The sequence below is a fragment of the Bos javanicus genome, chromosome 4 (assembly GCF_032452875.1).
Source record: "Bos javanicus breed banteng chromosome 4, ARS-OSU_banteng_1.0, whole genome shotgun sequence".
Taxonomy (NCBI): Eukaryota; Metazoa; Chordata; class Mammalia; order Artiodactyla; family Bovidae; genus Bos; species Bos javanicus.
Window position 1 is genome coordinate 67,717,492 of NC_083871.1, and position 25,820 is coordinate 67,743,311.

Genomic DNA, 25,820 nt, shown 5'->3' on the forward strand with positions numbered 1-25,820 from the left:
TCTCTGTCTTTCTTGAATGCCCATTTACTCCCCTGGGATTCACTTCTCACTCATTCCCAACCCCTCAGTCTTCAGTTCTCTACTCTCCTTTTTTTGGAAGGGTCTCTGTTGGATTTTGAGAAGGTTAATAGTTTTGTGAAAAATATTTCAAAAGTGTTTTAGGTACAAACTTCCAACTTCAAAAGATAGGATGTGGGCTGTGGATGTACGTCATAGTAAGAACAGTTAATAAACTGTCTTGCATATTTGAAAGTTGCTAAGAGAGTAAATCTTAAAAGTCCTCATCACAAGAATAAAAATTGTAACTGTAGCGGGTGATGGATGTTAACTAGACTTACTGTGGTGATCTTTACAGAACATATAGTGTATGAATATTCAATCATGTTGTACATCTGAAACCAGTATCATGTTGTATGTCAATTATATCTCCAAAAAAATGGCCAAAAGAATTGTTTTAAAGATTGCCCAGCCCTGGAGTTGATTTTGCTTTGGGCTAAATGAGAGTGGAAGCAAAGACGGGAAGAGGGAATGGTGGGGGAATGGGAATGGGCAGGTACACATTATTTTCCCCTAACATCTCCCTTTTCTGTAATATCTTTCTTTTGTCTTTGCCTTTTTTTTTTTTTTTTTTTGATTGGGAGGGATGTATCTCATGGGGAAGAAAATGGGGAAGAGGTAGAGAAAGTGAAAGTGAAGTCGCTCAGTCATGTCCGACTTTGTCCGACTCTGTGCGACTCCATAAACAGCAGCCCACCAGGCTCCTCCGTCCATGGGATTTTCCCGGCAAGAGTACTGGAGTGGGGTGCCATTGCCTTCTCCGCCTATTATCATTACCTAACGCTAAACTCAGTGGCAACTAAGCATATGCCCCACGCCCAACATGTCTGCAAACTTGTATGAATCGAGAGGTTGAATTAATCTTTCCTGGGGGAACTGCACTGAGTCCAGAAAAGGCAAAGTCTTCTAGACTGTTCTGGGGGTGGCCCACGGGCTTATGAGAATCACCCCTTTCTTTGCCCGAGCCCTTATTTTATGTGCATCTCTGTGCTCAGGGGTCACATGCATGCTTTCATTTGATCCTCACATGAAGTCCAGGGTGGAAAGATCAATATCCACATTTACACCATGGCTTACCACACACTATCAGTGATGTCACTGAATACCAAGTTGGGAAGAGACGCTGTCAATCGGCATTCCAGGGCCCGTGGGCTCCGGCAACCCACTGGAGGCATCTCTAGTTGGTAGCACATGTATAGGATGGAGCTTCCTTATCTACTCTCTACTAACCAGTCTCCAACTTAGTAAGTCCCAGACTTAAGTAGCTATTCTTGAATGATCCATTTTTAGCAGGGACACTTCCTTTGTTCCCCCTAAAGGTCTCCTCTTCACCCAGACTTCACCACCACCCCCTGCTTCCTACCTGTTTACTGTCCCTTCTCCACTCCTTTCTTACTCACTGCTTCCCCCTCCACTCCCTGCTGCCTACACCTTCTGACTGACTCTCTAGCTGAGATGCCTTGTAGCAGGGTAGGGGCAGGAGCTATCTCTGCAGCCTGAGTGCTGGGTTTAGCCCTCTTTTACTTACCTTGGGCAAATTACTTAACCCCTCCATGCTTTTAGCTTTCTCATCTGTAAAGTGGAGGTAATAATTATACCACATAATATAAAACCCTTGCTATATCGGCCTTGGAAATATTAGTTCTATTGGTTTTGTTTACTCTTGGGCGGCCTCAGCTATCTGAGTGTTACCTCTTTCTCCCTCCCTGTCCTTTTGCTGCCATAAGAAAACGGGGACCTGTGCCTTTCACATCTCTCCCCTGCCCTGTTTGGCTCCCTCTGGGTAGCCTCACGATCACCCGCAGTCCCACTGCCTGCCTCTCCCCACCCTCCCTGGCTGTCCCTAGTTATCCCCACTCCCCACACGCCTCACTTCATTTCCCTTAGTGGAAGTGTCAGGCCCTTTGCTCTCACCATCAGAAGAGTATGGAGAACTCAGGCCTGCCCCAGGCTGAGAGATCATTCACTGTGTTATTTCCCTTGCACCCCTCACCCCCACCGTTTGGAATTAGGCGACTTTATCCTGCCCTGGCTTCCAGGTGGCCCAATATGACACCTTGATTTAACTTTAGAGTGGAGTTGAGGATAGCTGACTTTCTTCTTGGCTAAAAGGTGAATGTTGAATATGTGGACCTGGCCAGGGCAGTAAACACCTTTATGGCAATCCCTGTAGCCTTTCTGATCACTGATTCCAGACCTGGCCCCTGGGAGAAGTCTGGCCAAGATGGAGATGGCCAGTGCTGCATTTATTTTTTGTCTAATCCTTATACATTTTTTCCCCCACTAGGGAGACAGTTGAGTTTGGTACCTCCTTTCCCAGGATGGAATTTGACGAGCTATTCTGGCTACATCACCGTGAATAAGACTTACAACAGCAACATTTTCTTCTGGTTCTTTCCGGCAAAGGTAGGCCCATAGCAGTGCCCGCACAGGACCCTGGTGCTCAAGAGCTGACTGTTTGCTCCGGGTGGAAACGTCGGTCTACAATCAACCCAAGGGTGTTTTTGTGTTTTTTAATCTTTAAGATTTTTTTTTTCCTAAAAATAAGTGCCAGTGATTCCATGTAGTCTTCCTGTTTATGTGCAGGAAACAAATGTTACCGGGGGAGGTCCAACTTTTAAATTCCTTGCAACATTATTCACAGTATCAGTGCTGCTATCCTCTTCCTGCCACAATCTTCTTCCTATCTTTTTGTTGCTTTATTCTAAAAATATTTGGGGGCAGGGATGGGTGGTGGGGAACAAGGAAGGACAAGGAGTGGGGAGATTCCTGAAGTTCACAGGTAATGCATGTCTAAGCCTGTCTACATTTAGTCAGGCATTGACTGCTCTGTCGGTGGATTTTACTGTACTGATTATTGTTCTTAGACTCCTTTGTGCATCCAGTACCCACTTACTGTGTAGAACTTTGTGGGGACACAAAGGAGAGAGAACTGAACTCACTCTGTGGGCCATTAGGGGAGGGCTGGGAAGGACTGGTGACCCAGGATGGCTTCCAAGGAGGGGTCTCTTCACCTCACATTCATACAGACATATATCCTTGTACTTTACCAGCTGCATTTAGCTCAACTCAGGGTCACACTGCGCTTTTAGGTCACACCCTAAAGGGACAAATCCCTTTAGGCTTATGGATACTATTGGGGGTTATTGTAAGAGGTACTGAGATGAATACATAAATCTTATCCCACCACAGGGTAATTTTCTATTTTTATTTTCCAAATTGAGTTTGCTTCAGAAGCCAGAGAAAACAAAGAAAAAGTTATCCCTGTGGAGGGTAGTGTTTATTTTTGCATAAAATTTGCAAATTGTATGCATATAACAGCACTGTATATGTAATGACTGCGTAAATTGCTTAAACACAGTTTCTTCTCTTGGTACTGTGGGATTGTGTTTTCTTGACTTTTCATTTCTGCTTTCTCAGCCATGTCCTCTGATTGTTCATCAGGTGGGTGTGTGGTGGGTGTGGAGAAGGCATGTAAGAAATGGTGAGGAATTCCAGGTTCTTCGTGGTTGGGGCTCATAGTAGTTTTCAGGCTGTCACCACTCTGGGAGGCCTCTCCTGGACCCCTTATTTCTTCCTCATTGTACTCTTGGGTGAGGCAAGTAAGGTTCCTAAAGCACAAAATTTAAGGGCTCACTTTCATGGATGAGCCCCTAAGAATTGATGCTTTTGAACTGTGGTGTTGGAAAAGACTCTTGAGAGTCCCTTGGACTGCAAGGAGATCAAATCAGTCAATCGTAAAGGAAATCAGTCCTGAATATTCACTGAAAGGACTGATGCTGAAGCTGAAGCTCAAATACGTTGGCCACCTGATGTGAAGAACTGACTCACTGGAAAAGACCCTGATGCTGGGAAAGACTGAAGGCAGGAGGAGAAGGGGATGGCAGAGGATGAGATGGTTGGATGGCATCACTGACTTGATGGACATGAGTTTGAGCAAGTTCCAGGAGCTGGTGATGGAAAGGGAAGCCTGGCGTGCTGCAGTCCATGGGGTCACAAAGACTTGGACATGACTGAGAGACTGAATTAAACTGAACTCATGGGTGTACATGTGCAAGGCTGGCACTTGACTGTCCTCTAGACTCCTGCTGGAACCCCTCTTGGGGGAACCCAACTGAAAACCAGAGGGCAAAGGAGTCTGGCCCATTGAGGTCTGCCTACCATGTCATGGAGCCAAGTGGAGCCTGGATTTTCAGAAGTGGTCAAGAAAATATCCAAATATCCAGCACAATGATATTGAGGAGTTGGTATAAATTAAGCTTAGAAAGATGACCTATTTTTGACAGGTGGGAAATTTCCTTGTGTTCTTAGAAGTCTCTTAAACTTTATGCCTTTCAGAAACCATACTGTATGGTTTGTGATATCATATCTATCTATATAATATGCAAATGCAGGCATTTATCATAAATAGCAGTTGTATGAGTTTTCAATTGCGATTGTACAAATTTAGTCACTAAAACAACACAGATTTATTATTTCACAGTTCTAGAGATCAGAAGTCCAATACAGGTCTCACTGGCCTAAAGTCAAGTTGTTGGCAGGGCTGCGGTCCTTCTGGAGGCTACAGGGGAGAATCGGTTTCCTTGTCTTTTGCAGTTTCTAGAGCTGCTGGCATTCTTTGAATCGATGGCTCCTTTTCCTGTCTTTACAGCCCGTATTAGTGAGCTGAATACTTTGAACATTGCATCACTTTGGCCAAGTCCTTATTCATCACCTTCCCTACTCTTGTATTTTGCCTCTCTCTTCATATAAGGACCCTGGGATAACTTTGGACCCACCTGGATAATCCAGGATATATCTCCCTATTTTAATGTCAGTTGAATAGCAACCTTAGTTCCATCTACAACCTTATTCTTCTTAAGAATTAACATATTCACATGTTCTAGGGATTTGGATGTGTACATCTCTGAAGGCCATTATTCTGTGCAAAATGGATACTTGAAAAATTTACCCGGATTAGTGATTCACAATATGTTCTTTTATTTTATTGTACTTAAGAATGATCTTCAAATTCCCCAGAGATTCTGACTCATAAACTAGGAGAGGCTAGCAAATTGTAGGATTAGCAGGTGGACCATGCTTCAGAAATCATTGTTTCAGCCTACAGGCTACTATCCTGGATTCAGTGTTCCTGACCCCAAAGTGACTCACACTTCTTTTGCCAGAAAGAAACAGCCAGAGCAGGCAAACCCCGATGGAGGTGGTTCTGTTATCCCATGCACTTACCTAGGATGAAGGCTAGAATGGGGGACTGAGGAGGTGAGTGCAGCTTTTGGGGTCAGCTCTCCTAATCCTGCCACTGCCGGGTCTCCAAATCCAATGCCCTCTGTCTCTCCACCCTCACCCTAGTCCTGCCAAACCCGATTCCTTACTCTCTCTTCCGCTTTGGTGGCTGGTTATGATGCCAGTGAACTCTTCATTGATTTCTGCATGATGTCTTTTTTTTTTGGTAATGATCCAGATTTGTGAAAACAGGGACATGATCAAACAAAAACAAAACGAAGACTCAGTCTTTTCCTCTTTAGGTTGCCTCTAAGCAGGTGGACAGCTTTATCAAGGAGGCCGGTGATGCTCTGGGACTGTAAAGCTGGTCAGGGAAAAGGGCTTAGGGTTTATACTCACTCCTAGTTGCCGGACTGAAACCCCTTGCAGTAAAATAACTGGACTGTTGGGGCCCCCCTTTAGTTAAAGAAGACCTGCCTATGCACCCCCAGATTATGTTCTCTGGGGGCCCAGAATTGTAGCCCTAAACAGATTCTAAGATGATCCCAGAAGACTTGAAACTGAGGCCACTGCAGCATGAAAGATGCTTAAGAACATGGTGTTCTATTGGAAGTGATAGACTGAGAGAGAGAGGCACAGAGATGAAAAGACGGTTCTGTTGACAGGTTATCACCACATGGCAGCTGGGATAGATAGTTCCAAGACCTCCTCCAGGGGAGCCCCCACACACAGCCAGGTCTCCAAGGCCCCAAAGCAACCTTTCCTGCCGAGGCAGTCAGGCTATAAATTATGGACCAGGCCATTTTGGGTGAAGGAGATAAAGCATGCGACAAGGAGAAGCAGTGGTCACTGAGATGGGAGAGAGTTCCTTTCATTTGGCAGAAATAATAGTTTGTTGCCTGTCACAGGGGAACAGCTGATGTGATCATCAGGAGAGAAATGACCCCTTACGAAAATTGAAGGTAGAGAAAATAAGAGACCCAGGAAGGATGGCACACTTGTAATAGCCCCTGGGTAATTTTTTGGACTGCTGTTTCTCAAATTAATTGTGTTTCCTGTTATTTCTGTGAGTCTCCCCTCTTATTATATACAAACCAATGAATAATGGGTTCCAGAACTTGAAATTGGTGTGCAGTGGGGGGACACGATCAAAATGAGAAATGAACAGTCATTTTTCATAGAATAAAAAGTACAATGAAACCAATAAAGATGTAACAATTATAATAGCTGCTCTTAATTGAACGTTGACTATGTGCTAATAAATACTGTGCATTTTTCTTTAATCCTTACGAAAACCATATGAGGAAGGAATTATTATCTTCATTTTACAGTTGGAAGAGAATTGCAGAGATTAGATAATTAGCTCCAAGTTTCCCAACTAGAATTAGGCAGAATTAGATTTTAAAAGAAAATCTCTGTTGGAGAAATATTTGCTATTGATCATTCCAGGTTGATTGTGAGAAAACAAATCATGGAGGGCAATAAATTACAATTGTTAAAAGTATGGCTCTTGAGTCAGGTTTGGATAAAACCTTGGCTCCACTCCTTATGCCAAATGTGACCTTAGGCACGTTCTTAACTTCTCTGAGCATTGGTTTCCTTATTTTAAAATGAGGCTCAAAACACCTGCTGAACAATGGTTTTGAGAAAATGAGATAATATGATAAAGTCTCAGAATGGTGTTTGATATCTAATAAGTAGAGTTGCTATTATTATTTCATTATCAGTATCATCACTGTCATTACTAGTTTTTCCTAGTATTAACACAAATACTCTACAGAACAAAACCAGACATAATTTGGGAGGTTAAAGAAGGCGGGAGATAAGGAGCAATTCCAAATCGGAAGGAGCCGGATGCCAGCCAAGAATGTGGATTAATTGTTACTGGGAAAGGAAATTGCAAAGTGAAATTGGGATTTTTCATGTTTAAGAAGGTAAAAAATCATATATTATTTTTTGAAATTAGCATCCTTTTCATTAGAAAAAGTATTCAGCATTTAAGTTTTTCTTATAGATATAGGAGTAATTTGTGGGATGCATTTATCTAAAACCTGTAGATTATTTAACTGCCATAGAGTCAACATCTGAGATGTTTAGAGTTGGGTCTAAGCCCCTGTGGGCTGCCCCAGTGGCTCAGCAATGAAGACTCCACCTGCACTGTAGGAAAGGCAGGACACATGGGTTCAATCCCTGGGTTGGGAAGGTCCCCTGGAGTAGGAAATGGAAATCCACTCCAGTATTTTTGTCTGGAGAATCCCGTGGACAGAGGCCTATAGTCCATGGGATTGCAAAGAGTCAGACATGAATTAGTGGCTGAACGCACATACACGCTAAGCACCCTTTACTCATGTCCCTACCTCGTTCCTCAGGCCAAGGAGAATAACTGGGGTTCCTGGAATCTGACTGTCTGGTGATGGAGAAAGGTCAGTATCATATTGAGGAGTCAGCAAGGCTGGGATAGGGTGAGGCATGGGAGGTGCCTGCAGGCAACATTTGAGATGCTCCCTCCCTCTCAGGGTCCTGCAGGTGCTGACCCTGCTTACCCAGACGCCAGGAAAAGCACAAGTGTGGGGGATTAGGTGAACACGGTCCACGCATCCACATTGCAGTGCAGAGGCAATGAGCCACTCTGATGCTTGTGGCCAAAGCAAAAGGCATTCTCTCTGGGAGCAGGAGAGCAGGTCCCCAAGGGTCCCTGGAAGCCAGCAGACAGCCGACCCTGGGAGTGCAGAGACAGGGCCTTCGCACACACTCAGTTCACTTCCTCCTCTGGATGTTTAGACTGCTTCAGTAACAGAGTGGCACAGAGCAGTAGCTGCCAAATGCGACTGCGCGTCAGACATAACTTGGGAGCTTTACAAATATGACAGATCCTCCAGCTCAGTATGTGACGCCTCCCAGCAGAGATCTGATTTGTTTGGTCTGGAGAGGGCCCAGGGTCAGTGTTTCTAACAAGTTCCACAGTGATTCCAGTGCAGCTAGTCAGTTCACTTGAATTTGGAAAGAGAGAACTAAAGGTCAGGGTACTTTCTCTAGTGTAATCTCCAGACATATTTTCTCATACTCCCTGTGCTCAAATGGTATCTTACCAACTTAACAAGTATTGAATTTTCAGCGAACACAATATTTAGCTTTGTCAGTAGAGGGTGCTGCAGGGACATTGCAGGAGGAAGTTGACTTCTCTTCTTGGTCCCTTGTTCTGCGTTTTGCTTTCTCTTGGCCCTGCTGCCCAGTCCGTCAGCAGTGTATGTGGAGGGACAATCAGTGGTGCTCTGCCTTAGCTGGGCACCCAGACCACGAAGACCCTCAGCAAGTTTATAGACTGGACTCCATCCCAGTGACCACCTGTCTGTGGCCCTCACAGACAGGTCTCACCAGTGAGCAGGCTTCCTACAGCCTAGGCTTTCTACCTTCTCTGGCACCCTCCCATCAGCCTGGACCACCTGCCTCCCAGAGGGTCACTTCCGGCAGCCTTCCTGGCAGACACCATGCACTTCTGGTTGTCCGTGCCCTTCAAGCAAGCAGCCTCCCAGCATCCTGAGTTCCTCTGCATTCCTGGCCCCTGCCAGCCACAGCCTGCTGTCGTGCAGGCCTTTCCGACTTGTCCAGGGGTTGTTGGCCTCCTTTGCCTGGGCACCTCAGTGAATTTCTCAGCCCCTCGATGGGCTGGAACCATAGCTTCTCCAACAAGATCTGGACCGTGGCCTTGGGAAGGGCCACACCCCACCTTATGAGATGGTCCCTCAGCCCAGATACCCTTTAGAGTTCTCTTTACATATTTATGGTTCTGTTTACATATTTATCCTTCCATTATAATGAATATCCATTTACATTAAAATATGGACACAGGAAGCCTACCCAACACGCTGGCATTTGGCCAACACAAAGGAAGTGGCTCAGTGGGGAAGAAGACCCTCTGGTATTATATCCCTACACTTGTCCTGGGCTGGATGAACATGGCTAATGGAGGCGGGAGCAAACACTAGGACTTGTAACGGTATTGAAGGTCAGTGTTTTCAAGTTAAAAAAAAATATTTGAAAAACAGAAAAATTTAAGAGTTAAAATTTACTATGTGGTTACGGAGAAGTTGTCAGGATCCACAGCAGCTGGTCTTTCTGTCTCAATCTTATTCTGCTAAGACCAGTGAATTACTCATTTATGCTTCATTGCAGATCAGCTTGCTTTGCTTCTACAGGCATTTAATAGAAGATGGCTACCCTACAGTTTCCTAGTTTATCTGTCCTTGGACCATGCAGTAAACAGAGATTAACTAGCACTTCTCCTGGGGGCAGAGTGTGATTGGCCCAGTTTGGGTCAGGTTTTCTTTCTTGGTCCTATGAGCTAAGACTGAAGGTGCTGGGTCATGTGGTAATTAACATGGCTAATGGGCTGCTTCCATTGGTGAATGGACTTAGAGAAGGGGATGTGATTTGGACAAATCTCTTAAAATATGTCTACCACTGATGGCTACAAATACACCGATAATACAGTAAAGATGTGGAGGTCACAGACATTTGTCTTCTTTAAACATTCACTGTTTATCTTCTCTTGGCTATGTACTGGTAGCATCAGGGATCTGGGAAAATAGAAGGTAGGTGAGTGAGACAAATCAAAAAGAAAGTAGCTAAAAATGATCAATTATGGATCATCCCATCCATAGGTATGCTCAGGCTCTGCAGAAACCTTGATATGCCTCATTGCCTTTGAGAAATGAAATTTTAATTGGAAAAACAAGTAAACTTTTTCAGCTGTTTTTTTCTGTGCATCAAGAAAGGAAAGTCTGTCCTTTTCTCCAACACCCTTCCCCCATTCTTCTAACATCCAGCGTTTTGGAAGAAGGCATGAACAGAGAAGCCAGAACTTTCTCATGAAGAAATAACAGCCAGGTAGAAAGGTTAGGAAGGAGAAAGGTAAAGAAGTTTCTAGTGGGGTGTGAGTTGGCTTAAATGAATGAGACAATTCAAAGCTTGATGAGAGTCAGTGGGAACTTGGAAGTGATATGAGGAGGCTTCAGAACGGAAAAAAAGTTTTAAAAAGTTAATTGTCCATATGATGGTACAGTGACAACTATCATAGTATAGGAAGTTTTTAGAGAGTGTTCAGAATGAACCACTGTGAGTAAAATTCCCCTGAAAAGCACTGAATGTCTTAAGTAAGTTGTTTTACGTGTTGGGAATATGTGTGTATAATTAAAATGTTATTAAGTATCTAGTTAACAGTTCTAGTCACAAAACCAATTGCTTTAAATAAAAAACCTCTGCCTTCATTACTATCATTAGTGTTGCAGCTGAAATATCAGCTGAACTGGGACCTGTGTGGCAAAATGGGAGTCCATTCAAACATACTTGGGGGAATTTTGAAGACAGTTACATGGGGTACTAATGATTTCAATTACAACAGAACACATTACTTAAACCAAGCAAATGATCAGCCTCTGCATATAGAAGTGTGAAGGGAGCCTTAATTAATTTACTAATTGCACTTCCTATTTTAAGCGGTACCATTGGTTTGGGTCTATAGTGGTTAGGTTGCTGTTTTCTCTTACAGAATGTGGTGTTCCTTTGTGGGGCTGGAGAAAGGGAGTGCCTAGAGTATGTCCCCAGGCCTTGGCATTGGCAGATTGCTCCAATACTTATTGGGTACCTAAGATTCCCTAGGGTTACTCCAATAAGTCCTCTGTCTACAATATATAGTACTGAAATCTGCAAGTGTTTACTGCATCCCCAGCCCCAGTGTATGAATGTACTGCTTCAATAATTTGTAAGGTTAGAAGGTTATCTACCACGTGATGTCGAGGAGGGCCCGGGAGGATGGAGTGAAAGATGGGTATGGTTTGATGGGAAACAGGGGGAAAAGGAAGACTCGAAGTATAAGAGGATGCTACTCATGTGGGAAGCAGTAGGGCAGGAGGGTTTCATTTTATTAGTGTTTCCATATAGAGTCCTCTATGGTCACTTTGAGAGTTGGACTGGGAAGAAAGCTGAGTGCCAAAGAATTGGTGCTTTTGAACTGTGGTGTTGGAGAAGACTCTTGAGAGTCCCTTGGACTGCAAGGAGATCCAGTCAGTCCATCCTAAAGGAGATCAGTCCTGGGTGTTCATTGGAAGGACTGATGTTGAAGCTGAAACGCCAATACTTTGGCCACCTGATGTGAAGACCTGACTCACTTGAAAAGACCCTGAGGCTGGGAAAGACTGAGGCCAGGAGGAGAAGGGGACGACAGAGGATGAGATGGTTAGATGGCATCACCGACTCAATGAACATGGGTTTGGGTGGACTCCGGGAGTTGGTGATGGACAGAGGGGCCTGGCGTGCTGCGATTCATGGGGTTGCAAAGAGTCGGACACAACTGAGCGACTGAACTGAACTGAACTGAACTGATGCTCACTTAGAAGCAAGGAGGAAGAAGCTGGGTGTTTTTGAAGAATCTCTTTATGTACAGAATGTTAAATAAATGAGTTTTAATACTTCAAATGACAATCTGTTAAGACCTAGGGTATTTTTTTCACCATCATAGTGAATGAATAATGGAATGCGCTAATGTGAGAGATTGTGAAATTTTCTTCAGTAGAGATCTAAAAATTAATTGCTAAACTACCTCCTGGGCTCTTTCTTAAAGAGTGTCCAAGTTCATGAATTGGCCACCAGGGGTCACCAGAAGAATTGAAAGGGCTTCTGAGGCAAAGCCATAATTTCCTGTTCACGAAGAAGAGGGCAATTTGTAATTCTATTGTTAAAGAGACTTCTCACTTAAATATTTAGGATTCTTTTGTCCCTTCTTTTATATTTAAAATTTCCTTGTCCCTTATTTTTGATCGTCAGTTCTTGCTGCACTACTCTGACCTATATGTCATTGGTAGATATTTTTCTTTTTAATTAAATATATAAATGCTTTTTTGTAAGGTATTATTCACATTTCAAATATTAGCCCATCACCAAAGGCTGCCTTTAAGTATTCAGTCTAACAACTTCCTGTTGTTCTTTTATATTACCCATTTCTTTAATTACTTATTTATTACCTGTCTTCCCACTTTACCAGAAAAGTAGCCAGAGCTAACACTTAAGTAGATACTCTAGGCACTGTTCAAGTGCTGGGCATATATTAACTCTGAATCTGCACAACAGTCCTGTACAATAGACATTATTATTATGTTCAAGCTTATTATTATGTTCAAGCTTATTATTATGTTCAAGCTTATATTATTATTATGTTCTGCTTATGTTCAAGCAGAAGACAATGAGACACAGAGAAGTTAAGTAACTTGCCCAAGGTCACACAGCTATATAATAGCATAATTAGAACTCAGACCCTGACAGTCTAGTGCCACAGTCCATGTTCTTCAGGAACTATCCTTCCTGTCCATGAGTGGGAGCTGGCCTGCATCCCCAGCCCTAGAATAATGCCTGTTGATGTTCTATGTTAAATGAATTAATACTTCATGGCAAATTCAGGGTGTCAGACTATTCAGCCAGATGATGATACATACTGATATATGAAGAGATTTCCACAGCATGCTGTTAAGTGAATGCAGCAAATATAGAATATTATATATTACTGTTTTTGTTCAGTTGCTAAGTCATGTAAGACTAGTTTGGGGGGGGGGAAGGTACTTATGTACATAACATAAGTAACATCTATGAGATATGTGCATATGTACATGTGAGGAGGTAGGGAAGGGTATAGAGAAAAATCTGAAAGACTAAATACTCCAGTGATCATCTGTAGGGAATAGGATTGGTGGGGCAAGAGGGATTTTTTATACCCTCTTTGAAAAAAAAGTAAGAATAAGTATTTTCTTTATGATATGAAAAACTTTAAGTAAAATTTTTTAAATTTTTGACAAAAATAAACACACTCTCTAGTTTCATACATTCTTTATAGTTTCAGAATAATAAGTACTTTAAAAGTCCTTCATTTCCTAAATCTATAAATGAAGTAAAACAGTTGCTTCTTTCTTCATTCGAGTCTGAGTTTTGCAATTTTATTCAGGGTGTCTTCATTTACTTTTCAGTTCAGTTCAGTTCAGTCACTCAATCGTGTCCGACTCTGCGACCCCATGAACTGCAGCACGCCAGGCCTCCCTGTCCATCACCAACTCCTGGAGTTCACTCAAGAGGAGAGTGAAAAAGTTGGCTTAAAGCTCAACATTCAGAAAACTAAGATCACTTACTTTTATTCTTTCCTAAATGGGGGTAGGGGGTGGGAGAAGGGCTTCATTCCCACAATTGAGAGCTAAATAGATCACCTAAGGAGTTAGACTGCCAGGGTCTGAATTCTAATTATGCTATTTTATAGCTGTGTGACCTTGGGCAAGTTACTTCTCTGTGTCTCAGTGTCTTCTTGAACATAATAATAATAATAATGTCTATGGCATACCTTTATGCCATTATTACTGACATAATTACTGTGTATGTCATGATGTGATGTCATGCATGTGTGTGTGCGTGTTCAGTCACTTCAGTCGTGTCTGACTGTTTGCAACCTCATGGACTGTAGCCCACCAGGCTCCTCTGTCCATAGGATTCTCCAGGCAAGAATACTGGAGTGGGTTGCCATGCCCTCCTGCAAGGGATCTTCCTGACCCAGGGATTGAACCCACTTCTCTGACATCTCCTGCACTGCAGGTGGATTTTTTACCACTGAGCCGCCTGGGAAGCCTTGTGATGTCATATCATAGTAAAAAAGTCTGAAAGCTGTGGGGTACCTGACTCTTGGACTTTTTGCATTGAACACATGAACCTTTCTTTTCTAGCATCTGATTTTTGCCTTTCATTCCAGATAAGGGCAATATTTACTTCACAGTTTGGTTGGCACATCAGAGTAAGACGATGTTTGTGTGGAATTTTCTTTTTTAAAAAAATGAGCTTCTTCAAAGATTGTTGAGCTCATTCACCTCCTTCAGGAAAGTAAATTTGAGGAGCAGGGTCAGCTGAGGTTGGAGGTGTGTATGCAGATCTCTTATTATTTAAGCATTCCAAGAATGCAGTGTCCTGTGCTTCAAAGTTGCATAATAAAGATGTTTGGCACCGAGGTACCAGACTTGACTTTGTAGTGTGGCCTCTCAGGATCAGACTATTTTTCTGAGAGCCTGGAGCTCCCATCACTGTGCCAGGTCACAGGAAGAGACATGAAAAGCAGGGAAGGGTGGAGTGGAGAGCAGAGGGCCCAGGGCATCCGAGAGGGCAAAACTCTCCATCCCCCTCACAGCTTCTCAGCCCTGCCTGCACATTTAACCACCTGGGAGCTTTTAAAACAAACAGATGCCTGTCTCACTCCAGACCAGTTGAATTGGAATCTTTGGGATTTGAGCCTAAGCAGTAGTTTTTTTTAAAAAAAAAAAACAGCTTTCCATGCTTTTTTTTTTTTTTTAATGAGTAGTCAAGATTGAGAACCACTGGTTCGCGTGTAGCTCTTCAGGGCTTCTAGAAACGCATGCATATTAGGAAGGAAGTGGGGGACTGGAGGCCCACAGGAATGGGTGGACTCATAGTATTTTACACACTGGAGGCTGGAACCACTTCCATGTAGATTCCATCCTCTCTGCACTCCTTGTACTCTCCTGCTGCTGAGTGAATACAAGCTGAAGGTGGTCCTGGGGAGTGGTATTAAGTAGCAAATTAGAGGATCAGAAGTCGTGTTTTGTGACCCCCATGGACTGTAGCCCACCAGGCTCCTCTGTCCATGGTATTCTCCAGGTAAGAATACTGGAGTGGGTTGCCATTCCCTTCTCCAGAGGATCTTCCTGATCCAGGGATGGAGCCAGGGCCTCCTGCACTGCAGGCAGATTCTTTACCATCTGAGCTACTAGCTAATCCCATAGAGGACTGGAGGGGAAATTAAAAAAAAAAAAAAATCGCTTATTCAAACAAAACACACGGATGGGGCCAGGCAGGCTAGGGCAGAGCTAGTTACATTTATTCAGCACAGCAGAGTTGACAATATCATTTCGTGATACATCTTCTCATCAGGGTCCTCAGGCAAGCCTGTGAGGTGGGCATTATCGCCTTCTGATGGATGAGGAAGCAGAGGGCTGGAAGAATCTGAGGGCAGGATCACACAGCTATTACGTGGCCAAGTAGAACCAGCACTTGTCTGGCTACCTGTTCCTGGGCTACACTGCTCTCCCACAGTGGTTTTACAAGGCTGGCTTTGATTTTAATTTGTTTTTGCTTCAGCTTATAAATTTCTGCTTCTCTTGAATTCTCTATGGACATTTTCAACACTTTAGTCAAGAGAACTAACTAGTGAAAAAATGACCAGGTAAGATGGCCAAAGGAGCAAAGAATAGCAAACAATCCACTTTTCTTATTCTCCCATTAATAAATGGTTTACATGAAAACTGTCTTATAAATTCCTGGTATTTCTTTCTTACAGCAATAGCTAACATTTAAGAACATGTACTATATGCCACTTACTAGGTGTTATGAAAATTAATGTATTTAGTCCTCCCAGCCACCACGTGGCATACGTACCATGATTGATCCCCATTTCATAGGTGGGGAAACTGAGGTCCAAGGAGCTTAGCCAACGTACCTAAAGTCACCCAGCTGCTGCTGCTGCTAAGTCGCTTCAGGCGTGTCCGACTCTGTGCGACCCCATAGACGGCAGCCCACCAGGCTCTGCCGTCCCTGGGATTCTCCAGGCAAGAACACTGGAGTGGGTTGCCATTGCCTTCTCCATTGTGTGAAAGTGAAAAGTGAAAGTGAAGTCGCTCAGTCACGTCCGACTTGTAGCGACCCCATGGACTGCAGCCTTCGAGGCTCCTCCATCCATGGGATTTTCTAGGCAAGAGTACTGGAGTGGCTTGCCATTGCCTTCTCCGAGAAGTCACCCAGCTAGTGGATAGTAAAGCCCAGATGGGAATCCAGTTTGAGACAAGAGCTCACAGACTTTATCTGTTACACTCTGCTGACTCTTAGAACTACAGCCCTGCTGACCCGAGTTCCCAGTTTGCCTCTGGGCTCCTACCTTTTCTACCTGTTTCCTTACTAATCATTTGTGCTTAATGTCCTTTTATCATGCGTTAGGTTTTGCTGCAAGGGCTTGGTAAATGTTATCTCATTTAATGCCTTAACACTGGAGACTGGGTCCCAGGTGGCCCCTCCGAGGGAGGCTCCTCTCCAGCCCATGACTGTTCTGACCATCCCTGCTCCCTTGGCCTCTTCCCAAAGCTCCCAAAGACTGTAGATTTTGATATTTCTCTGTCCCCGCTCTCCTCACGGTTAGAACCCTGCAAGCTCAGCTCTTCATCCAGGTTCTTGGCTGCGGGTCACAGATCCCCCTCTCCTTGAGTTTCTCTTGCCTTCTGCCTACCGCCTTCTCACATCATCCAGGTAGATGCGCCACTCCACTCCAACTTTCTCATGCAAAAGTGACGTGTCTCTGTGTGACTGGGCTAAGGAAGGAGTTGCAGGATTTCATTCTGGGCCGAAGCAGTAGGATCCTTTCTGGCCAAACATGACTGATCACATATCAAATGAGCCATGACATCACATGAGGGCTCACAGTCACATCATGCCTTGGCCTTGTGGAGACCAAGTGAGCCTTCTTTCAGACTGCTCCCGAGGATTCATGTAGGGCCAGGCCATCTATACTCACTGCTCTCCCACTCGGTTCTTCTTTGGCTTGAAGACTTCTCTATCATTTTCTTCCATCTACAGCATCATTTCCTGGCTCTCCTTGTGGCTGAATCCTTCTTGGCTCCCAAGTCTCAGCTGTGCTCTCAGGATCTCATTGAGAACTTCCCTGATTGTGTGTCCAAAGGAAGTACCTCTTTGTCAGCCCTCACTCACTGTCTTGATATCACCCTTATTTCCTCTTCTTGATGGCTTAGATAGTAAAGAATCTGCCTGCAATGCAGGAGAACTGGGTTCGATCTGTGGGTCCGGAAGATCCCCTGGCGAAGGGAATGGCAGCCTGCTCCAGTATTCTCGTTTGGAGAATTCCATGGACAGAGGAGCCTGGGAGGCTATAATCCATGCAGTCACAAAGAGTGAAACACAACTGAGTGACTAATACTAACACTATTTCATCTCCACACTCTTAATCATTATGTTTATTCACTTACTTACTGTCTGTATTTTTCATGAAATGTAAGCTTCAGGAGGGCAAGGAGTTGTCTTTTTCACTCACTGCTCTGCCAGGATCTTCTCTTAGCATAGTGCCAACCCCTACAAGGTGCTGAGTGAAAGAAGTAAAGACACCTCTGTCACTGAGGGTGGTGGTGGTGACCACTGCCAGTAACTCATTTCCAGCATTCCACCCTGCCAGTGGCCTTTCCTTATTTACATTGGCCATATCTCTTAAATAAATCTGCGCCTTCTCTGGGGTTTTGTTGCTATCATTTGCATGGACTATATGACTCAGGTCCTGCCTGCTGCTTCTCAGTTCATCGAGTTGAATGAAGTTAGTGAACACCTTCTCTGTAAATAAAATTAGAAAGTCAGTTTGGACTCTCAGTGAAGGGAGCTGATTGTCACTGAGGAGGGTGGATTCTTTGTTAGGACTCTTTGGGAATATTTGGTCAAATGGAAGAGTCCCCAGAAGGCTTAAAGAGCTTAAATGTATGTATACTGTGCTGTGCTAAGTCGACTCTTTGCAACCCCATAAACTGTAGCTTGTCAGGCTATGTCCATGGGGATTCCTTAGACAAGAATACTGGAGTGGGTTGCCATTTCCTTTTCCAGGGGATCTTCCCAACCCACGGATTGAACCCAGGTCTCCCACATTGCAGGCGGATTCTTTACTGCTTGAGACACCAGGGAAGCCCTAAATATATATATAAAACTATGCCCTAGGCCATACGGCCTAGGGCTTCCCGGGTGGCTCAGTGGTAAAGAATCTGCCTGCCAAGCCAGGAAATACAAGAGATGAAGACTTGATGCCTGGGTCAGGAAGATTCCCTGGAGAAGAAAATGGCAACCCACTCCATTATTCTTGCCTGGAGAATCCCCATCGACAGAAGAACCTGGCAGCCTACAGTCCATAGGGTCGGAAAGAGTTAGACACGACTTAGTGACTAAACCACCACCACCACCACTAGGCAGGATGCTGGGTATCAGTTCAGTTCAGTTCAGTCGCTCAGTTGTGTCTGACTCTGTGCGACCCAGTGAACCACAGCACACCAGGCCTCCGTGTCCATCACCAACTCCTGGAGTTTACCCAAAGTCATGTCCATTGAGGCGGTGATGCCATCCAACCATCTCATCCTCTGTCGTCCCCTTCTCCTCCTGCCCTCAGTCTTTCCCAGCATCAGGGTCTTTTCAAGTGAGTCAGGTCTTCACATCAGGTGGCCAAAGTATTGGCGTTTCAGCTTTAATATCAGTCCTTCCAATGAACACCCAGGACTGATCTCCTTTAGGATGGACTGGTTGGATCTCCTTGCAGTCCAAGGGACTCTCAAGAGTGCTCTCCAACACCACAGTTAAAAAGCATGAATTCTTCAGCACTCAGCTTTCTTTATAATTCAACTCTAACATCCATACATGACTACTGGAAAAACCATAGCCTTGACTAGATGGACCTTTGTTGACAAAGTAATGTCTCTGTTTTTTCATATGCTGTCTAGGTTGGTCATAACTTTCCTTCCAAGGAGTAAGCGTCTTTTAATTTCATGGCTGCAGTCACCATCTGCAGTGATTTTGGAGCCCCCAAAAATAAAGTCACTGTTTCCCCATGTAATTGCCATGAACTGATGGGGCGGGATGCCATAATCTTAGTTTTCTGAATGTTGAGCTTTAAGCCAACCTTTTCACTCTCCTCTTTCACTTTCATCAAGAGGCCCTTTAGTTCTTTTTCACTTTCTGCCATAAGGGTGGTGTCATCTGCATATCTGAGGTTATTGATATTTCTCCCGGCAATCTTGATTCCAGCTTGTGCTTCTTCCAGCCCAACGTTTCTCATGATGTACTCTGCATTAAGTTAAATAAGCAGGGTGACAGTATACAGCCTTGCTGTATTCCTTTTCTATTTGGAACCAGTCTGTTTTCCATGTCCAGTTCTAACTGTTGCTTCCTGACCTGTATACAGGTTTCTCAAGAGGCAGGTCAGGTGCTCTGGTATTCCCATCTCTTTCAGAATTTTCCATAGTTTGTTGTGATCCACACAGTCAAAGGCTTTGGCATACTCAATAAAGCAGAAATAGGTGTTTTTCTGGAACTCTCTTCCTTTTTTGGTGATCTAGCGGATGTTGGCAATTTGATCGCTGGTTCCTCTGCCTTTTCTAAAACTAGCTTGTACATCTGAAAGTTCACAGTTCATGTATTGTTGAAGCCTGGCTTGGAAAATTTTGAGCATTACATTACTAGCATGTGAGATGAGTGCAATTGTGTGGTAGTTTGAGCATTCTTTCGCATTGCCTTTCTTTGGGATTGGAATGAAAACTGACCTTTTCCAGTCCTGTGGGCACTATCGAGTTTTCCAAATTTGCTGACATATTGAGTGCAGAACATTCACAGCATCATCTTTCAGAATTTGAAATAGCTCAACTGGAATTCCATCACCTCCACTAGCTTTGTTCGTAGTGATGTTTCCTAAGGGGCACTTGACTTCACGTTCCAGGATGTCTGGCTCTAGGTGAGTGATCACACCATCGTGATTATCTTGGTCATGAAGATCTTTTTTGTACAGTTCTTCTGGGTATTCTTGCCACCTCTTCTTAATATCTTTTGCTCTGTTAGGTCCATACCATTTATATTCTTTATTGAGCCCATTTTTGCATGAAATGTTCCCTTGGTATCTCTAATTTTCTTGAAGAGATCTCTAGTCGTTCCCATTCTATTGTTTCTCTCAGTTTCTTTGCATTGATTGCCTAAGAATGCCTTCTTATCTCTCCTTGCTATTCTTTGGAATTCTGCATTCAAATGGGTATATCTTTCCTTCTCTCCTTTGCTTTTCACTTCTCTTCTTTTCACAGCTATTTGTAAGGCCTCCTCAGACAGCCATTTTGCTTTTTTGCATTTCTTTTTCTTGGGGATGGTCTTAATCCCTGTCTCCTGTACAATGTCACGAACCTCCGTCCATAGTTCATCAGGCACTCTATCAGATCTAGTCCCTTAAATCTATTTCTCACTTCCACTGTATAATCATAAGGGATTTGATTTAGGTCATACCTGAATGGTCTAGTGGTTTTCCCTACTGTCTTCAATTTCAGTCTGAATTTGGCAATAAGGAGTTCATGGTCTAAGCCACAGTCAGCTCCTGGTCTTGTTTTTGCTGACTGTATAGAACTTCTCCATTTTGGCTGCAAAGAATATAATCAATTTGATTTCGGTGTTGACCATCTGGTGATGTCCATGTGTAGAGTCTTCTCTTGTGTTGTTGGAAGAGAGTGTTTGCTATGACCAGTGCGTTCTCTTGGCAAAACTCTATTAACCTTTGCCCTGCTTCATTCTGTACTCCAAGGCCAGATTTGCCTGTTATTCCAGGTGTTTCTTGACTTCCTACTTTTGCATTCCAGTCCCCTATAATGAAAAGGACATCTTTTTTGGGTGTTAGTTCTAAAAGGTCTTGTAGGTCTTCACAGAACCATTTAGTTTCAGCTTCTTCAGTGTTACTGGTCGGGGCATAGACTTGGATTACTGTGATATTGAATGGTTTGCCTTGGAAATGAACAGAGATCATTCTGTCGTTTTTGAGATTGCATCCAAGTACTGCATTTCTGACTCTTTTGTTGACTATGATGACTACTCCATTTCTTTTAAGGGATTCTTGCCCACAGTAGTAGACATAATGGTCATATGAGTTAAATTCACCCATTCCAGTTCATTTTAGTTCTCTGATTCCTAAAAGAGTAACAGTCGATGTTCACTCTTGCCATCTCCTGTTTGACCACTTCCAATTTGCCTTGATTCATGGACCTGACATTCCAGGTTCCTATGCAATATTGCTCTTTACAGCATTGGACCTTGCTTCTATCACGAGTCACATCCACAACTGGGTGTTGTTTTTGCTTTGGCTCCATCCCTTCATTCTTTCTGGAGTTATTTCTCCACTGATCTCCAGTAGCATATTGGGCACCTATTGACCCGAGGAGTTCCCCTTTCAGTATCCTATCATTTTGCCTCTTCATACTGTTCATGGGGTTCTCAAGGCAAGAATACTGAAGTGGTTTGCCATTCCCTTCTCCAGTGGACCACATTCTGTCAGACCTCTCCACCATGACCCGCCCGTCTTGGGTGGCCCCACACGGCATGGCTTAGTTTCATTGAGTTAGACAAGGCTGTGGTCCATGTGATCAGATTGGCTAGTTGTCTGTAATTGTGGTTTCAGTCTGTCTGCCCTCTGATACCCTCTCTCAGCGCCTACCATCTTACTTGGTTTTCTCTTATCTTGGACGTGGGGTATCTCTTCACGGCTGCTCCAGCAAAGCGCAGCTGCTGCTCCTGACCTTGGACATGGGGTAGCTCTTCATGGCTGCCACTCCTGAGGATATACAAAGGCAAATCTTTGATCATTCCTGGGTATTCTGGCTATTGGCGAGAAAAGACTTAACTGCATAAGATAGATACCAGCATATGAAATAAATATTAATTCTAAACAAGAAATGCCAGTGCTTTACTTCTGTAGAGCATGGTCATGGGGAAGGTTTGATGAGACTTAGTCAAGGCTGTGAAAGACAGAGGATTTAGGTGAGTTTGCTTGGGTATTTTCTGAAGCCTTAGCACTCTGTGTATTCACTGGGTTCTTTGTCCTTTCTAGATAGAGCCACAGAATGCGCCAGTCGTCCTTTGGCTGCAAGGTGGGCCAGGAGGCTCATCCATGTTTGGTCTCTTTGTGGAACATGGACCTTACATTGTCAGCAAAAACATGACTTGTAAGTATTGCTTGGACTCTGGTTTCCCATGGAGAGTTCTTCATTTGAACCTTATATCTGCTTTAGAAATAACTTAGTGTGAACAGTGAACCTCTAGAAATAGCTTTATAGTTTGAGATTATGAAAACGTAATTTTCTGGCAGTGTCTGTCCAGGAAGGAGGAGCCAACAGGGTGAGTGTCCTGACTGGGCTGCTTTCTGCCTTGAAGTTTGGGTGAAATGTTCCACACTTTGTTCTGCTAGTCTACTGCTGACTCAAGCAATCCAGACTTATGAAAACAGTTGGCATTTATTACTGTCTGGGCAAGACCTTTTGTGTGGGACCAGTGGGTGGAATTATATCCCTAATTATTCATACAAACTGAATGGCGTACAGTTCAGCCACACAAATGATCAGATATCTTAGAAGCAAGGTGCTGAGGGCTGAGGGCCATAGGAAGGAATGGAGAAGGAGCTACATCCAGCTCTAACCCAGGTTTATCTCCACCTCAGTTTTAGCGGAGGGGAGATTGTTTACTTTCCCCAGGTCAGAATTTGGAGTGTGAACCAGTTTGTGACTTGGTATACTTCTGTACACAATTCTGTCGAAGTTGTGGATCTCTTCAGTGTTGGATGGGAGGGAAGATTCTGGAGAATCAGAGGTTAAAGAGAATTTACTCAATTGGACAGATAGGTTTATTGCATCTGTGGGTGATGGGTGTTTCTGCATGAGGCAGTTGCATGGGGTTTTGTTTCCAACATTCATCTTAGGTGTAGAAACTCTCTGGTTCTGGGAAAAGTAAAGGAGAGGAGGGGAGGAGGAAAAACAGCTGGTGTCTGTACCTGCTGCAGGACAGTGACGCAGGGTCAGAGGGACGCAGGGTCAGAGGGACACCAAGAGTTCCCCAAACTGGAGGGGACAGGTGGGAGTGTTGGGCTCCAAACCAGAGCTAGATGTTAGGTGGAATGTTTTATTAAGGGCTCAGTCTCAAGCCTCTTCTCTGCTTTACTAGTGTTTGCCAGAGACTTCCCTTGGACCATTACGTTTTCCATGCTCTACGTTGATAATCCTGTGAGTACCTGGGGTCTTGTGAAATGGCAGTGTTGGCCTCTCTAGTCTTTTTTTCTTTCATTAAGTACATTTGTTAAATAGAAAAACACCAGATTTTTTTCTTCTTAAAATTGTTTATTTTCTTTTTAAAATAATTTTTAAAAATTTTATTGGGCTGCTCCAGGTCTTAGTTATGGCCTAAATGGGATCTTAGTTGCCACGTGCGGTATCTAGTTCCCTGACCAGGGTTCCCACCTGGTTTCCCTGCATTGGGACCACTAAGTCTTAACCCTTGGAGCACCAAGGAAGCCCCTATAATTGTCTATTTAAAAAACACATTTGATTCAATTTGTCCCGTCCTGTCCTTCAGCATTGAAACACATACATTGCCATATATAAAATAGATAGCTAACTAATGGAAGTTGCTGCATAACACAAGGAGCTCAGCCTGGTGCTCTGTGACCACCTAGAGGGGTGAGACGGGATACAGGATGAGGGGGAGGTCCGGGGGGCGGACATATGTATACCTATGGCTGATTCATAGTGTTGTATGGCAGAAGCCAGCACAATAAAGCAATTATCCTCCAATTAAACATTTTTTTAAATTGAGATTTAATTTTTCTAATATGTAGCATTATATCCAAGTTTGGGAATTTTCCTTGCTGCTTTCTCTCCTTCCCTCATTTCTGGTCTTATGAAATGTTCTCTTCACTGAGTTATACCATCCAGGAAGGGATGACTTTCTCTCTACTGATAATATGGGTTTCTCTATAACTTGGGTTTTTTTGTAGCAGGGAAACACCTAATCTTTCAAATACAGCTCTGATATAAAAAGTCAAAACTAGCCCCTTTCACTTATCACAGTGAGCTGAATGCCTCATCTCAGGGAGAGCAAAAGGTAGAATTCTCCTTGGGACATTTTTATGAAATCAAATCAAATAAACTACAATATAGGAGAGTAACTTTAGGGTCAACTCCTGCAGATTGGGAGTATCTGTCCTCTAATCTACCTTGTTTCACTTCCCAGACGGTTCAAAGAGAAAACAGAAAAATAGGAAGGAAAAAATCCAACATTCTTGCTCCCCCCTCACCTCTGTCATGTTTTGTCAGCCATCTTCTTTCCTAGTCTAGAATTCCATGTTTACATTAAAGTCTAATTAAATGTTCTGTTCCCTTGGCTGTTTGGAAAAAAACAAAAAATCAAAAATATTTACAACTGATGTATATGGTGGGGGTGCATTCCTTGTACATATTGTTGACCCAAAATAAGTAGTAGCTTTTTCTATTGATTTACTCAGTTGTCTATGAACTTCCAGGAATAAGGAACTATTAGTTTAAAGTTAAACTTTATTTTAAAACCCCTTATCTGCTGAAGGTGAAAGGGTTTAGTGGCCATATTTATCACAAGTAAAGAAATGGGGAAAAAAACTGCACACACACACACAGCTAGCTTTTATCTTCAGCCAATAGAGTTCCTTCTTAGCAGGACAGAGCAGTGCACCTTCCAGGTTTCAGAGAGGAGGCAACTTTGACTCTTTTGCTACTGTAGCAGAGGCCAGGAAAGGTGAGTTTCTCATCCTTAAATAATCATCTGGCAGGGTCCCCACTGCAGGATCAAAGAAGAGCTTTGCACTGCCAGTTTATTTGGGCTCAGCAGAGGGAAGGGGGACATGGTGACATGCAGCATCCTTCTGTGAGCATGGATGAGTGCGCATGGGTGATGTCAAAAAGCTGAGGCCAAAGGCATGACCTTGGGAATAATGTTGATTTCCTTCCCATGTGGTGTCTCTCAGCAAGATGTGCATTTCTCTCTGTTTATACCTGCTTATTTATTTCACCTTCAGGTGGGCACAGGTTTCAGTTTTACTGACCACGTCCACGGATATGCAATAGATGAGGATGACGTGGCTCGAAACTTATACAGGTAAAAGGCCCTGGCTTTCTTTTGGCCATCTTCAAACCAAATGATTTTCTATTTCAATATGAAAATTCCTCCAGTAGTAGAAGTATTATTGATTGGTCATCATAGTCTAGTTCCTGAAGATCTTTTAAGAATACTTCTACATGAGGAGTGTGCACACACACGCACACACATGGCCTTGTTTTCCATTTTGTTATGTTATAATTGATAACTGTGAAGTGGCCAGCAGAGAAAGTAGCAGGAAGAACTGACATCTTAAGGTGTAATTTTGTAAAAATATCCTTTGAAAAACAATAGAAACAGCAGAATTATTCAACCAAATATACTTTCCCAACCTTTCAACTAGCTGCCTGAGAGGTTTCTGCTTGCTTCCAACATTATTTGTATATTGAACTTTGGATTTGCCAAGAAACAACATCTCAGATGTTTGTTTTTTTCTTTCCCAGGAGTCCTCCTTTTGTGGCCATCACAAAATGCAGTTTTTCATTCCTGTGTTTCTCCTTCATGCCTTTTCCAAGCGGAAAGCTCAGCTTGCTAGCTAGTCTCTTACTTTTCCTTTCATATTACAAAGTTATTCTTTTACACAAAAAATTAAGGAAAACGTGAAGTTGTAAACCTGATCAAACAGTATACATATAATATCTTCCTTTCTCTTTTCTTACATTCATTATAGCTATTTTTAGTACATTTTCTTAAAGTGACCTTTCTTATTTGGTCATTTTTTTTCCCCCCAGTCTGTAAATTATTACTAGAGCCCAGGTCCTGGATTCTTTCCA

The 25,820-nt window shown here is 43.4% G+C and overlaps 1 protein-coding gene across 6 annotated transcripts in view; it reads left to right on the forward strand.

The window, feature by feature from the left end:
* CPVL (carboxypeptidase vitellogenic like) overlaps positions 1–25,820 on the forward strand; it is a 127,853-nt gene that overhangs the window by 27,497 nt on the left and 74,536 nt on the right. For all 6 annotated transcript variants that reach the window (XM_061414254.1, XM_061414255.1, XM_061414253.1 and 3 more), the window contains 4 exons: positions 2,345–2,463; positions 21,980–22,094; positions 23,086–23,144; positions 24,968–25,047. In XM_061414254.1, the coding sequence (XP_061270238.1) occupies positions 2,345–2,463; positions 21,980–22,094; positions 23,086–23,144; positions 24,968–25,047 (373 nt within the window). The remainder of the gene's footprint in view (positions 1–2,344; positions 2,464–21,979; positions 22,095–23,085; positions 23,145–24,967; positions 25,048–25,820) is intronic.